Genomic DNA, 15,789 nt, shown 5'->3' on the forward strand with positions numbered 1-15,789 from the left:
TGCATCAGAAACATTCTATAAGAGAGGAAGTATACCCTGAAGCAGTGCACGTCAGTGAGGTAACTCTCCTGGAATTCCTTTGGTCACATTAACATTCAAAATATGAAGCACAGCTGAGGGCAGGACTACTAAAGAACAAATTCTCAACCGCTGAGTTAGGCAACCATATTCTCCTCAAAGACGAAAGCCAAGACAATTAGGGGAGATTTCACAACAGCAACCTCACAAATGTCGCAAAAAACCTGACTGATGTTTTCAGAATGCACCCACATGCAAGAGCACATGATGAACATGATCGTGAATTCCTCCCCTTATCTATACAGGCTATTTTCCCTAAACTGAAGTCAATGAAAACAGCAACAACTTCTCTGTAGCATTTCTTTTTGAGCCTCTCGTTGTTGCCTGGGAGTGAAATAAAGTCAGAAGTCTTTCCAGACAGTCCTTACCTCCCTGTGCACAGCTGAGAAGGCTCCAGAACTGCATGGTGCTGCTGTGGATTCAGGCAGGAGGGCCTCTCCAATCGACAATCTGAAGACCAGCTTAAAACAAACCCTTAAACACCCTTATCTTACTGTTCTTATCTTAACACTCAAGATTTTAAGGTTTCCAGCTTGCTGCTTGAGGCAGCAAGAAAACATGCTGCATATGGTACACACCTTACTGTTTGAGACCAAACGGAAAGTATTCTGTGAAACATACTCTTCCACCTTCCCTCCTCCTGCCCCTCCTTTAGCCTAGTGCTAGCTATGACATGTCAAAACCACCACCTCCTACACACACACAATAGTCAATAAGCAGGCTCCTTTCCAATTGGTCAGATCATGTAGAGAAGATGGAAACGCACCTAGAGGAACAAGCGGTGTTCAACAGAGAACAATCAGAGTGACAATAAAATCACTGACACATAATCATTGAAAAATAAAACAGCCACGTGTCTGGAAAGCAGTCACATCACAAAAAAGATGATAATTAAAACATTTTCTTCCAAGAGAGTGTTTTTATTATCATCTTTTTTGTGATGTGACTGCTTTCCAGACACGTGGCTGTTTTATTTTTCAGTTGTCAAAGTTGAAGAGCTAGACTGGTTGAAATCCAGTCTAGGTCTTGAAGTCACTGATTGGCAATAGACCTAGACTGGATTTCAATTCCACAGCTTCCCTGAAAAACATAACTTTGACAACTGTCCTTGTTGTGGAAGATAACTGCTTCACTTGTGTTTGATTAAAAAAACATTTCTGAATTAGACTACATGCAGTTGCAGGTAAAGGAAAGAATTAATATAGGCATAGGAGTTTGCCAAACGAGATATAGTTCTCAAAGTCATATTCATATTTATTTAGCCTAGTATTTTCCTCTTAAAATAGGCTACACCCGTTACCGTGGCCTATATGGGTCTCCAATCATTAGGCTACCTGAAACTGGGCAATGCCACAAATGCATACAGCATCAGACTTCAATCATTAAAATTCAACAGATCTGCTTGATTATCTGGATTTTTTATCGAAGATAAGAGGAATAGACGAATTTTCACGGTAACCCGAGGACATTGCTTGGACTCACTAGTCTCCCCTGTGGCAAACTTCAAAACAAACCGATCTAGTGCACCATGTCCCATCAGGCAAAATTCACACAGCGTGTATCGAGATGAAAACATAAACAAATCAAGCGTATGCCTACATGTCAATTTCCAGAGAAATAAGGCGATGATATTTTCATCTGAAAATGTTGTTTCAATGAAACAACTTACCCTTCATACTCTCTGCTCGGGAAACAATGTGTGTCACCGCCGCATTCTGAATAAATAACGCGTTTTGTTCTTGGCACCAGCGTGATACGTCAAATCCCTGCTGTTGTGTGATTATTCATAGGGCTATATGTCACAAAGCAAGGCAATCAACGAGAAATATTTAATGTTGAAGATGGGGAAATTCACGGAAACACAAGTCTAACAGCAAGCAACCAGATGAGGAAAATGCTACGCGAAGAACCTTTGGTGTGATTCGGCATGGCAAACCACTACAGCTCTGCAACACAGTTAACACACCCGCTGGCATTAATACTACGTTAACCTCTTCGTGCCGATTTCATAATGGTCATCAATTGCTGGGGTAGCCTTGCAATAATCTACAATGCCTAAATTGCTACTATGCGACTGCGAGTCAGCAAAATATCATCCCTCCCAGGCAGCTAACGGGTCCGCGCTAACCCTATGTAGCCCCCATGCTAACAAGCTAACATTTCAATTATTACATTATATTCTAAAGCATTAACAATGAACATGTTGCGTGTGCATTTTAAAACTTACCTTTACCCTGCAAAATAAGAGTCTACAAATTATCCCTTTGACTACTGTTCCTATTGCCCGCAAAAACGCGTAAACCCTGTGGAGAGTGTAGTTCCTTAGGCTCTGTGGGGTCTTGCTCCTCTGTCTCCTCCTCAGCCAGCTACACTCTCTCCCTCCTGTTTCCACTGTCACCACGGCACTGCATCTTGGGATGATTGCTTCAATATGGCTGACGCACAGTAACCCCGGCAAACCAAGGAGGAACGCCCTTTATTAATTCTGTTGAGTGGTCATCAGGTGGCGAACTCAGTGCTTGTCTGGTGTGTTTTGTAACAGACCCTCACAACTTAATATAAGTCCTGGGCTAAGAGAAAATCTATCAACTGTATCATACTCACTTGAAATGGCTTAGAATAACTTCACATGAGATTGCACAAAGCTGCCATGCCCAGCAGTTACAGAATTGTACACAGGCCTAGATGTCATCATCAACACCTACACAAACTACAAGAGGATTGAGAAGATGTGTATCTCCATTGTTATAGGGCACATTCCCTAACATTCATCTGCAAAGCACACTCGCAGACAAGCATACACCAACACACACACACACACACACAACACACACCAACACACACACACACACACACACCGCACACCAACACACACACACACACACACACACACACACACACACACACACACACACACACACACACACGGTCAGTAGAACTGTGGGGCATCCTCCCACATCTCCCACTGGGAGCACGAATCACAGCCTTCCTCATGGGCGTTTGGAATGCACTCCATTACAACAACCACACAATTACACACTGTTCATATTATGTTCACATCACACATTATGGGCCATGCACTGTGTCTAGAAAGACTACAATGATGCTGCAGTGATGATGCTGGTCACAACATTGAGAACAACACTGAATATTCTGTCTCCAAAATGTGATACAAGAGAGTCGCCCAGTTTGTTTCACCAATATCATAGACTATATCAATTATTGCCACTGTTTTAGTTAGGCTTTTGTTAGCTAATCAACATTTGAATAATTTAAACACATTCAGGCTGTAAACAAGTCCATTTATTATAAATGACTTATTCAACAGACAACATAAATACGGAAAGTGAAATAAAATAAAGCTTGTTGTAATTGTTATAATTTGAGAAAAAAGTATTTGAACATTACAGTAGTAGATGAGATATCATTAAGGCCTCATCATTTGGAGAAGGATACCGCAACAAGAGTCAGATACCAAAGTTCAGTTTTGGTCATGCAGTCTGACATTCAGATAGGCTGCTGAGAACAGAGGCAATGGGCTTCCCTTGCAGATGGACCCTCATCAGTACAACAGTTTTTGTCCAAAAATCATGTCCAGATTTGTCCTCTGGAAGTGCACTAAAGAGGAGCATTGGCTGACTTGAGGGAGCCCTCGACTTTACTCTACTTTCCAAATGGCGATCTTTCCGTCCAGGCAGGCAGAGCCGCTCAGCACATAGCGGTCCTCAGCCGAGCAGAGTGCCTGGACGCTGTCGGTGTGAGCCAGCAGCTCCTTCTCCACCACAGCCTGGGCCACATCCACCACGAAGATCTTCCCCACCGCCTGACCCGGGCTCTCGCTCAGGCTCCGACAGCCAACCCAGATCTGGACACAGTGAAAACAAATTTTAATTCCACAAAAACGAAGACCACTGTGCATCTTTGCTGGAAGTAAAGGACTCCAGAGAAGGACTGGACTGATGGTTTGCCATTGTTCTGATTTGTCAGTTCACAATGCTGTTTTAAAGCACACCTCCTCTTCAAGAGTCGAATGACAATCAGTTTTTCACGTTTTGGATGCATTATGACAGAGTGAAAGAAAACCACCCACCTGGTTCTTGACCTTGAGCATACAGGTGACTCCAGCACAGTCAGGCAGAGTTATCCTCTGTGAGGGCTTCTCCAGATTGTCAGAGTGCCACACACATAATTCAGATGAATTAGCACAACTGGTCCATATCTGCTCCCTCTGAGGAGGAGACAGGAGCGCAGAGGAACATGTGATACAGCCCATCGCTGGACAAACACATACAGTAGATGAACTCTCACACCTTCAAACTGACAGTTTGTTGGAACTTTCTTGCTACTGAGGGTGGAATAGCACACCTGAAAAACACATCACAGCTGCATGCTCACAAACCTCTAAATAGACGATGAACCCGTTGAAGGGAGAAGGAGGGTTTGTGGGATCCTGTAGCAAGCAGATCTTACGCTGCACAAGTCCAGTCTTCCTCAGTTCCATGATGCAATCTTGGGCACCTGGACATACATATCAAAACAAGAAGCCTGACTAAGAAAGCAACCTACACACTATATGTGACCTTACAATATATCATCAATTATTTCTTAATCCCAATCTACACAAATACCAAGCATATGAACAAAGTGTAGAATGATACACGCTATCAAATGAAATGGACTAGCCTGAGAGAAACAGAGAAAGAGAGCACTAATCAGAAAAGCTACACTAACAACTAGTCACTGGGTAATAGTATCAGTATTTACGAAGCATCAACCACGTGAAAAGTGATCACAGTCTCTGAAGCATATGTGTCTGACAGGTTCAGCTCCTCAAGATACTTACAGCACCACAGCGTCCTATTGTACAGCTGCAGAGAGGTGAGTTTGTGACAGCTCAGGTGAAACTGCCTTTTCATCTTCAGGGTAGAGACATCCCAGACAATAACCATACCATCAAGACTGCATGAGTAGGCCAATGTTGGGCTATGAGAAGATGAGGATTTCAGTCAACAACTACCATGGAACTGTAGAACTGCATATGTGGCATGCATATAGCATTTACTGCATACTTGAATGAACGGTGTGTAGTGGGATGGAGACTAGTCTAGAAGTCATGATGCTGGCTTTGCTACGCTCTTTTATAGTGGGTCAGAATCATATGAGATTTCTGTGTGGAATGCATGTGTGATACTGCCACCTGGTGACTGATAGCCAGGGTAACGCAACACACAATTGTTAAACTAGATTGTTGCAGATTGAAAAGGATTTTTCAGCTTGTCGCCTATCAATTTCCAATGGTGAGTACGGGTATTTATCAGTTACTGAAAACTGCACACACATCATTTTTATGTAACTACCGGTACATATTTATTTATATTTCTATGCATTTTAAATCAGATGTCAAGTGATATAGTGCCTTAACTTAATGGCTAAATGGTGTATATCCATGCGAGTCACCTGAATGTGTCCTGTGTATCCTCCAGGACTAGATCTGTGACCTCGCTGCGGTGTTCAGTCAGCTGCTTGTGACAGGACATGCGGCGCGTGTTGATGATGTAAATGGTGGAATCCTGAGAGCCGATCCATACTTGCTCCTGGTCCAGCCCAAGCATACAGCTCTGAGGACACCAAAGAGAGCTACTCTTATTCATACATTATACACTGTGTGGACATGTGGACATCCAGTTAACTAGGTTAATGCAAATAGCAAAGACAGCACTGTCCTTTCCTCTTTTCCTTTGTCTCTCATTTTTGCATGGAATTTTACTGTGCTCAATTAGACAAAACACTTATTCAATTGAAATAATGCCCAAGTTGTTTAAATGATGGTGCATCATATTATTACCACCAGGTGGCAATATTGGTGACTTGTTTTAAAACCAAAACACTTTCCGACATCCAGAAACGGCAACTCCTTTCCTTTACTCCTGGCCTTTCACCACCAGTGACATGCACCTTCCTCCTCTTCCTCTGGGTACTTTACAGGACATGTTCTCCTGACCTTGGGCTTATGAATATCCAAGAACACTGCAGTCATGCACAGTAGGGGGTGGTTTCCCATACATGGATTAAGCCCTAGTCCTAGACTAACAGCTTGTTTCAATGGAGAGTCTTAGACTTACATCTTATTTTTAATGGAGATTTTCACTGAATTTCTCTTTTAGTCTAGAACAAGGCTTAATCCATGTGAGGGCTACTGACCAAAGGAGTCTAAATAAAGAATCAGTGAGATATTGCTTCCTCTTTTGTAGATATCACAGTGTGTGTTTAGACTGTGAGTGACGTACTACTGGCAGTACTCCCACTTGAATGCAGTTCTGTTGCATGGACCAGCTGGCTGCATCAAACAGCACCACTCTCCCGTGGCTGAGGGCACACCACAACTTGGGGTTCCCGTCTCCATCCACGTCGGACTTCCCCAGCTGGCCTGCAGGTGGAGCCGGACAAACAACAGGCACTGAGTCAGTCCCAAGCTCATCCCTCCTGACCCTAAAAAAGCACCCTTTACACAACACTTTTACGACTTTAGAATTCAATTAACCAACACTTTATACAACACAATCAAGTGCCACCAACGTCAATAAATATTTTTATACACTGAATGAGCCATAAATAAATGGTCATAATTAAATTTTGTCGGAACAAAATCCCAGGTCAGATGAAGAGCATGAGGCGCACAATACATTCATGGAAAACAACTTGGACAAAAACATGTTACGCTCTAAGATTGCTATCCAGTGAGAGCTAGACAAACACTTTTATTGACATCTTCTGGGCCCTGTTGGTGATGTGGGGAGTAAGGCTCCTCAGCCTGTCCAGGAACTGGAGATCCACTGAGCAGGCTCCTGGCTCAGTTCCAGCAGTGAATTTAGAGCATCTGGGTCAAGACACTCAATGCACCTCTTGTTTCAGATCAGCTGTGTCACTAATGCAAATTGGTCAGTTTTAGCACCATTCTACATCATGCAGGCATGTGACCATCCAGGAAAACACAAACAGCCCTGACCAGTCCAATGCAAGCCAAACTCTCCAGGTATATACCATGAGATGGTATGTGTGATGTGGTATTTATAACGTTACCGTTACAGCGAAATTGACGGGTTGCGTCAGCCCATGGTTGACATTTTGCTTAGGTCAAGTACTTAGGTATTTAGCATGGCTGTTACCTACACATTCCGTTGGGTGAATGTGGCCGCTATAGGGCATGTGTATGTGGCCATACTGTACCTGGAGTGTAGAGCAGCACATCCACGGTCTGCTGAGAGGGCATGTGGAGAGAGGGGTTAATCTTGTGCTTCAGAGTCTCAGAGGTCGTCTTTGGGACGGTCATTGGTACTGAGCAGCCATAGTGGAAAAACACACATCATTAAACTTCCTTCAGAATAGCCACACACACACACACACACACACACACACACACACACACACACACACACACACACAGACACACCAAACACCCCTCCCTAATAGAGGCTGACTACATAATAACTTAAACAAGCATGCCTTTCAAACAGGCCTTGCTGAGGTATAAGGGGGAGGCATACATACCCTCGTGTTTCATCCGGTCATAATAAGCCAGTTTAGAAGCTGCTAATATGCCTTTCTGTGGCTGAAGACAGCCAACCACAGTGTCCATGAGGAGGACATTTGTAAGGGCCTGTTGCATGTGCTGAGGATCCTGAAAGCACATGTAAACATGCATTGACAAGTGTGTTACGGGAAGTATTTGAATCTTCGGTTGTTTCTGGAACTATTGTAGTACCATATCAGGACTTTAAAACACCCGTGAGCCACAGTCGGCCAACTGTGAGGGACAGATAACATACTCTGTTCCACTATGTTAACGAGGGGTAGAGGCAGGGATATCCTGTTGGCCTTAGCAAAACACACAGTGTGATCTATCCATTTTCCACTGGGAGTACCTAAAAGACACAGCAGCCATTTGCAACTCAGATGGTATACTGACTGCTGGATGGTGAAGGTGACATCTTCTACCAAATACATCTGCTTAGAAGGGCCTTCATCGGCAATCATGAAGTCTGCAAGAAGTGTAAATACCTTGTGGTCATCGGCCATCTTTCGCCCAGCCCACATTTCTTTAATCATCAGGCTCCACAGATCACACTCCGACTTCAGATTGGCCTCAAATGTTTCTTTCTTCAGGCTGCTCTTGATCCTCAGTGATGGGATACGCAAAACCACGAACTGAGCTGAAGAGATCTTTACTTCCTGTTTTTGGATACAAAGACTTGTCACCATTCTTTATCATAGTGCAGAAAGAGGAAATTCACAGAATATGACCCATGCACTCGCATTTTAAGTGAGGACAAGCTCTATGGTTTTCCATAGGACTCCACAGGACATACCACTATATCTCTGAACTTAGTGATGTCCACAAATCCTCTCCGTCCATCAGTAAGTAGGAAGAGTCGCTTTTGGGTCATGGCAATCTTGCCGACGCCATAACTGGTCTTCACTGAGCAGGAGAGCTTATACACACACTCGTTGTTGTCCAGCTGTTCAATGACCTCAGTGGGCAGGTTCACATCCTGCGCCTCAGCCTCCATGCCCTTCCAGAAGGTGTAGAAATCACAAAACGTGTCTGGGTCCACCTCTTTCCGCGCTCCTGCAGGCACAGACACGTCTGTTAGGTGTGTTTGCTGAAACAAAGGACAAGATCGGTTCAACTCACCCATTCTCAAAATGAGATGAGGATTTTGAAAACCTCCACCATGTGATGTAAATATCTGCTCCTTACAGGAAGAAAGTTTGCAGAGACGCGGCAAAGCCATGCAGGTGGTCACCATGCAATGCAGCATTGGAGCATCTTTCCATGACACAACATGACCCCCCAATCCTATTCACTACACAGCTAAGCAAACTGCTTAGCAAACTGCTGTTCAGGCTTTGCCAGCAAAGGTGTTGTAGTCTGTGAAAATGGTGACAATATGCATGCTTACCACCCAGTATGGAGGGAATGTAAAAACATGAGTGGGAAATGGTCTGTCCAGCAGGATCCTGACTTTTAACTGTGAGAATGAATTAATTGATGATAGCACTGATATCTAGCTTTCTCATTATGTTCGTGAGAGCGTTCTCATTAGAAATCTACTAACACACTGCCCTGTCCACAAACTACAGATTACAGGTACATCTGGACTAGCTCATAATGCTCAAAATGCAATATAAACCTCCTTAAAGCCAAACTAAAGGAGACATAATTATAACATGACTGAAAACCTTCAATAATAATGTGACAACTTAATGTGACAACAAGAAATGAAAACATGAACATATATTTATCGTACCCACACTGAGTGCCTCAAACAGGCGATGGATGGTGCTCACATCTCTGACAATACCCGATTCCTGAACATGCGTGACAAAGTCCTCCAGTGGCATGTGGGTCTTGGGCATCTCAAACTTCTTCACGTGGTCATCGGTGGGCTGGACAGCCGTCTCCTCGCTCTCGCTGCTCCTCACCCTGCACACCAGGCGCTTGAGCTCGGGCCGGCGCTCCACCTGCGCCTGCTCCTCCTGCTGGAGCGAGTCCACCAGCGCCCTGACCAGTGCTGCGGGGAAGATCTCCACGTCCGTGTGGTTGAGGTTCTGGAAGTCGCTGAGCGCGTCCAGCCTGCGGCCGCACATGGTGTTGACCACGCCGCGCAGGTAGTAGTAGCGCGCCAGCAGGGAGGAGCTCTCACGGGGTGTGAAGGAGATGGCTTTGCCCAGAAGGCTCACCAGGTCAGCGTAGTAGTCCTGCACGTACTGATAGGACAAGTGGGGGTGGAAATCTGGCAGCTTGAACTGCTTGACATGTTTTTGCCGGATCTTCAAAGCTGGATAACAAACATTTCAAACATAAGATGGTTTGGGTCAGTGTTTTAGTGCATTGCTCTCTTGCACTGTTTTAGTGCAATGCAGAAAGGGAGATGTTTTTTATACTATCACTGTTCAGTAGCCCCACTCCTAAATGTGCATAAAATAAATGCCAGTGAACGGTCTGATCTGAAATCAGCCGAACAGAGACAACGGTGCAGGTGAACTGTGGTGCTCTTACGTGGTTCGGTCACTGACGTCTGCCGGAGGATGCTGAGGTGTTGCTCCTCCCTGAGATTGGGCAGACTGGTGCCAAGCCTCTTGTTCACACAGTTCTCATAGTTGCTGCTCCTACGCCCCATCTCCTTCATAGTGGGCCGACGAAGAGTGTCAATCATGACTTTTACTCTGTGGAGAGTAAGTTTAATATATCAACGGGAGAGGACAACTATTAACAAATGGGAAAAAAAGGCAGTGAATGTGCAAACACTGCCTACTTTTCAGCCTCAGAGCGAGAGCTCTGCTCCATGCGAGTGTAGGCATCCATCTTGCGATTCAACCGATCTTTCAAGAAGGAGTGGAAAATATGGCTCTCCAACACCTGAGGTGAACAGATCAATAAGGTTTGACAGGTGACAGGGGGATTGACTATGAGTCTGAGTGACTGTCCTACCATCTTAATTAAAGGGACGGCCTCTAAATCGTGCTTCATCACCTCTTTATAAAAGGGCTGGTCAGAAGGCTCCCTGGATTTGAGGAATTCCTTACTATTAAAGACTCTGTGCTCATAGTTCAGATGATCAGCCAGACCCCTGAGAAAAGAAGCACTCATTCAGTTTAATCAAATCAATTTAACCAAACGTCTTTCTTAAGATTAATATTCACAAATTTAAACAACGATAAAGAGCATAACAAAAGGCACAGAGGCAAAGACTACAAACTGAACAGCTTCAGTAAATGCCACATTTGAAAGATCTTCATATTTCCTGGGTAAAATAAATAAACTCTGACATACTGTCACATGCTCTGTACGATTACATATTAGTAGTATACATTGAAACAAGGATGGAAAAGGGTTTTGGTGATTTGAAGGGTTTGAGAATTGATCTCTCATTGATCACCAGGAGATGGGTCCCACTACCAGCGTTCACAGCTCAGCAGCTGACCTGAAGATGTTGACGATGAGCTCCAGGGTGATGTTCTGGATCTCCCAGTTGAGGCGCTGCTGCCAGGTGCGCCTGTGTGCCCGCAGCTCGTTCAGCGTGGTGTTGGTGCCCTGCTGGCTCACCTCCAGGTCAAAGTGAAGCTGAAGGCCTCTCCTCCTGCACAACACATGCCATCACACTTACTCACTAACGCCATCTTCACCTCTGCCAAAGTGGGAAGGGTCTCTTTGCACGCGTGTCCTACCGTGTCCTGAAGCACTCAGTGGCGGCTAAGGGCACAGCCGGTAGGTCAGTGAGTTCTGAACTGGACGAGGACACTGTCCCGTCATCGATGTTGACTAAAATCAGGTCATCTGTTTCCTGTAGAATCAACAGGGGGAAAGGATATACGCTAGCAAAATGGAAACATGCACTCTGCGACCCATCTTGGGAAACCTGCTCTAGGGTAGAAACACAGGAGACATTTCCCAGCAGAGTAGCTATGTTAGGAAACCTTGAGCTAATCATGGGACACTTGATTAGACTCATTTCAAAGGTTTACCGCGGACACTTCCTCAAAGTGGCTGAGGTGGCAGCCCATGAGAAAGGCGGTGGGTGCCATGACGAAGTCCAGCATCTGGTGGGAGAGGGTGGGCACCAGTGGGTGCTGCCAGTGCAGCGGGTGGATGTAAAGCATGAAGCACTCCGCCATCACCGTCAGCCGTGCCCAGTCGCTGGAGAAGAACACGATCCGCCGCTCTGCCAGGAGGGCTGTGATGATCTGCCCAAGACAGAGAGGACTGATGAGATACTCTTCATTTGAACTGGGCCATATTTGAATGGGGCAGGCAAGCGTCCACATGAATGGGCAAGGTGCATTTACTCATCCAGCTGTGCAATAATGACAATGGAGCTTATTAGTTGTTTTTCACTTAACATACAAAAGAATACACAAGACTCTCCTATAACAATCATCATGTAACATCTGGAAAACTCATGTCAAACCTGCAAAAGTTCCCTTGTTTGAAAGCATAGAAAAGGGAGGTGTAGATCGAGATCTACCACAGGGTAGTGTTTGTCTTCCCTGGAAGGAAGCACAATGACCAGGGGGCTCAGGCTAAACACCTGCCAAAGAGAAGATGACAGACATATCCTGCTGATCACACCCTTTTTTACCACTTTATATTGACATCCAATGTGGCTTCTTAATTAATAATAATAACAATAATGGATATTATTATAAACCAACCACATGAAGATCTCCAGGGGGTGGAATGGGCACCAGAGCGAGTTTGGCAGAGAATTCTTTCACACGTTGATCTACATCCGTTATCCGACAATTTTTCAGCTGACTCAGTAGACTGTTTCCATAAACAAACCAAGTAGACAAGAACATTTAACTGACTTCAGAAGACTTTAGAAATCAAATGGAAAAGAAGTGATCATCATTGACTATTACTTCTCACCATGACAGACAATCCCTCAAGGCATTGTAATAGGGGTACTTTGATATTACACAGACACCATAGGTGGTGTAGAGTCGGGAAACCTTAGTTCCATTCTGCTGAAGAGTGCTATCCTGAAACAACTGGAAACACACAGGAATTCACTGGCTTGAGTACAGGTAATGTGAAAGAAATGTGTGCTGTCTTGCTCACCCACGTAAACACATGGAAATTATAATTCTATGTTTAATGCACTTAATACACATGGCAACAGCCCAAACTCCTGCTGACAAATACGTGCATTGTTCTATTATTGCTACTCTCTTTTGGAAGGGCCAAAGCCAAGAGTGTACTCAGAGTTCTGAGAGGGCTTCACTACACAAGACTAAATCAGATACCCTTAATTCTTTACATTACTACTTTTCGTTAAGACCACGGTATGTGTGAGTTAGATATGTTGGGGAACATGAAGGGAGTTAAAAGGCACACACCTGAACTGGCCTACAGTATTGCAGCACAACTCCATGGGTTTGATTTCCAAACACATCAGTGAAAACCAAGAAATGAAAGCAGGGCTCTTTTGGCTCACTCCAAACAGTCAGACCTCCTATATATAAACATACAAGTTACAATCATTGTATTACACCACATTAAAAAAGACAAGAAGAAAAAGTGGGACATCACTTGTACATTTACGTAGAGGAAGCTTTTGTACTTGTACTCATGCATTCTGTGGTAGCCTATTTTTAAAAGCAGGCGTGAAGATGATTGTGGTTGTCACTGACTGATCACAGATATCACTGTGATAACACTAGCAGTTACCCGGAAAGCAGAGTTGAGGCAGGCCTCCAAGGTCAATGTCTTTTGGCACGCTGATGTCTTGGGTAGTTTCCTCCCCACCAGGAGAATGACCTGGCGCCACCACTGGTCTCTCCATTTTCTTGATGAAGGAGCGTCTGCGTTGAACCCTACTGAAAGCTGCTGGCCCCACACATTCTGCAGCTTTGTCCTTTAATGCAAAAGGGGGCACATGAACCTGCAAAACCTCAGCCTCCAATACCGGAGACACGGCTGTGTTTCCTTGTTGATGGTTCTGGGAGAGCAAAGGGAGGCCTTGTATGAAGTCAACAATCAATCAATCAATCAATTTATTTAGAGTGCAAAATCACCATGCAGCATATGGTTTCAATACACTTTACATAATACCAAATAATCCAATAATAAAAATAAAGTCTCTAAAGGGCAATATAATATCTAGTGGATGGAAGTGTTGAGCCAGCATGAGTCAATCCGATTCAAATGTTTTAACACATACCGGTAATTGAGAAACTGCATATAGAACAGAAGTTCAAATAACAACGGTATTCTATTTTCAACTGTTGATTTTTGTGTTGAGTTAACAAATCCCCTTTCACAATTAGCGCCTGAACTTCTCTCAACTAATAAATGCAATGAGTTTTCATCTTTTTAAGGTAAATTTGAGAAAATCAGACTCAACATATCTGCTCAATTGCAACAACCTGAACTTCCAGCAACAAACAGAGGGAAACTTAACTTGATGTCAGAGTTCAGCTTGATAGACTACAAACCACTTGAAAAAATGGTACAGAATATCAGCTCTTCCACATGTCTTAGACACTCTGCCTATCAATGTGCTCAAAACTGTTTTTCACCTTATAGTGGCAGATGTCCTTTAAATTGTAAATGTATCACTGCTTTCTGACACTTAGTCACCTTTGAACTATTCTTTGACTGTATTGCCCTTCTACAGTATGCTTTTATTTGTTATTATTGTTTGGTTTTGTTTATGTAAAGCACTTGAATGACCTCTGTGTATGAAATGCGCTATATAAATAAACTTGACTTGACTTTGCTTGTACCTGATATGCCTCCTTTAGCTTATCAGTTGTAGCACCCATAATAACACAGGCCTCGAGCAGCCTTGGGGGCAGGTGGTCCTCCATCTAAGGCCTGGGATGTGCTCCAACTCTCAGCGTCACATACTGTACTGTGGCCTGGAGTCTGGTTCAGTGTGCCTGAGAGCCTTATTTGGGGGTTCTGCATGACAATATCAGAATGAAACCTAATAGTGGTAAGGTACCTTTCCAACATGATTTTCAACTTGACTAAGGCATGTCATGTAACCTACACAATGCTCTGTCTGATTTTCCAGCTGTACATCCTACTGAGCACATGATCAGACTTTTATATAGCCTACCTCAGAGCAATAACTTCACTCAGGTTTTGACCTATGACCCGGAACAACAGAGTAGCATAAAATGAAAAAACTAGAAAGCTGTAGCCTCTGTGATATAAATCCAACCAGGACACTACAAGCAACATGGTCATAGGCCCCATGTAGTCGCCATTCTATTTACATTCATCAAACTGATTGGAGGTTATATTTGACAACTTCTTAGAAAACAAATATGTTACAGTCAGTTTCTGTGTCCTCGTCAAAAATTGTTGAAGGAATAAATTGCATGCATTCATTTTTGACATATTGACATTTTGACATATTTGTTTCCCGTTCAGATCATGACACACAAAAGAAACATCAATGAACACAGAACACCTCCACACACAAAACAATCTTCTTCTGACCTTGTAACAGGGCAATCGTTCCTTTAGTGTGTTAGTGTGCCTACTTCTAGTGTCACATAAAAAGAAAGCAACAGGTTCACATGACAGAAAAGTGTATTATTCAATTTTGGGTCTAAATCAAGAAGACCTTTCTTATTTGCACAAACAGCCCTGTCCACATAAGCATTTTATGTTTTGACTATCTTATCTGTTATCTCCCAAAAAAAGGCTGCATTCAGAAATGTACAGTCCAACAACAACAGCACGACTGCAAAAACTACCGGTGATTGCTTGCTTTGGGTTTAAGACACACTGCTGTACTGTCAAATCAGTAGCCTTAAATGTCACAAAACAGGTAACACGGCACAAACCGAAACAAAGTGACACGTGAAAAAAGCCTACCTGATCTTCGTCGATATGTAATTCAAAGACATCACTCAGTAAAGTGTAACACTGCCAACAAATAATAACGATGGATTCGGTTGGTCCTGTTTCCCACAGCTGCAGAATTCAGTGGTCTGTCGCAATCGCAGACCACGCGATGTCTATCTCCTTTCTTCCTGGTTATCCTGTCCTGGAATTGGACATTCAGTAGGCTATAATGTAATTTGGCCGTAACCAATGAATTAGTCTTTACTCATACAATACTTGCAAGACTGCAACATTTCTGTCTTCTGATTTTAACTAAGAAGGAAGTAAGGAACATCAAATTACCAAGA

General features: G+C 43.7%; 2 protein-coding genes across 3 annotated transcripts in view; both read right to left on the reverse strand.

Annotated features, from left to right (window-relative positions):
- ptk2ab (protein tyrosine kinase 2ab) overlaps positions 1-2,508 on the reverse strand; it is a 52,066-nt gene extending 49,558 nt beyond the window's left edge. The window contains exon 1 of one of the 2 annotated variants that reach the window (XM_048262034.1): positions 2,306-2,508. Coding sequence is in view for 1 of the 2 variants with exons in the window: in XM_048262021.1 (XP_048117978.1) it covers positions 447-483 (37 nt within the window). In the remaining variant the exon portion in view is untranslated. Of the gene's footprint in view, positions 1-446; positions 698-2,305 lie in introns of those variants that run through there. The other variant, XM_048262021.1, reaches the window with a different exon arrangement.
- An 891-nt stretch (positions 2,509-3,399) lies between these two features.
- LOC125306401 (DENN domain-containing protein 3-like) lies at positions 3,400-15,740 on the reverse strand. The gene is made up of 24 exons (XM_048261741.1): positions 15,473-15,740; positions 14,368-14,545; positions 13,310-13,580; positions 12,979-13,094; positions 12,509-12,630; positions 12,292-12,403; positions 12,048-12,167; positions 11,605-11,823; positions 11,308-11,423; positions 11,064-11,219; positions 10,613-10,709; positions 10,395-10,498; positions 10,139-10,305; positions 9,387-9,917; positions 8,445-8,704; positions 8,137-8,307; positions 7,627-7,756; positions 7,306-7,413; positions 6,366-6,505; positions 5,536-5,696; positions 4,922-5,061; positions 4,478-4,596; positions 4,169-4,306; positions 3,400-3,943 (listed from the first exon to the last, which is right to left on the reverse strand). The coding sequence occupies exons 2-24, from the start codon at positions 14,449-14,451 to the stop codon at positions 3,737-3,739; spliced, it is 3,789 nt and encodes a 1,262-aa protein (XP_048117698.1). The 5' UTR covers positions 14,452-14,545; positions 15,473-15,740; the 3' UTR covers positions 3,400-3,736.
- Between the last annotated feature and the right edge of the window lie 49 nt (positions 15,741-15,789).

Source organism: Alosa alosa, chromosome 13 (assembly GCF_017589495.1).
Source record: "Alosa alosa isolate M-15738 ecotype Scorff River chromosome 13, AALO_Geno_1.1, whole genome shotgun sequence".
Lineage (NCBI taxonomy): Eukaryota > Metazoa > Chordata > Actinopteri > Clupeiformes > Clupeidae > Alosa > Alosa alosa.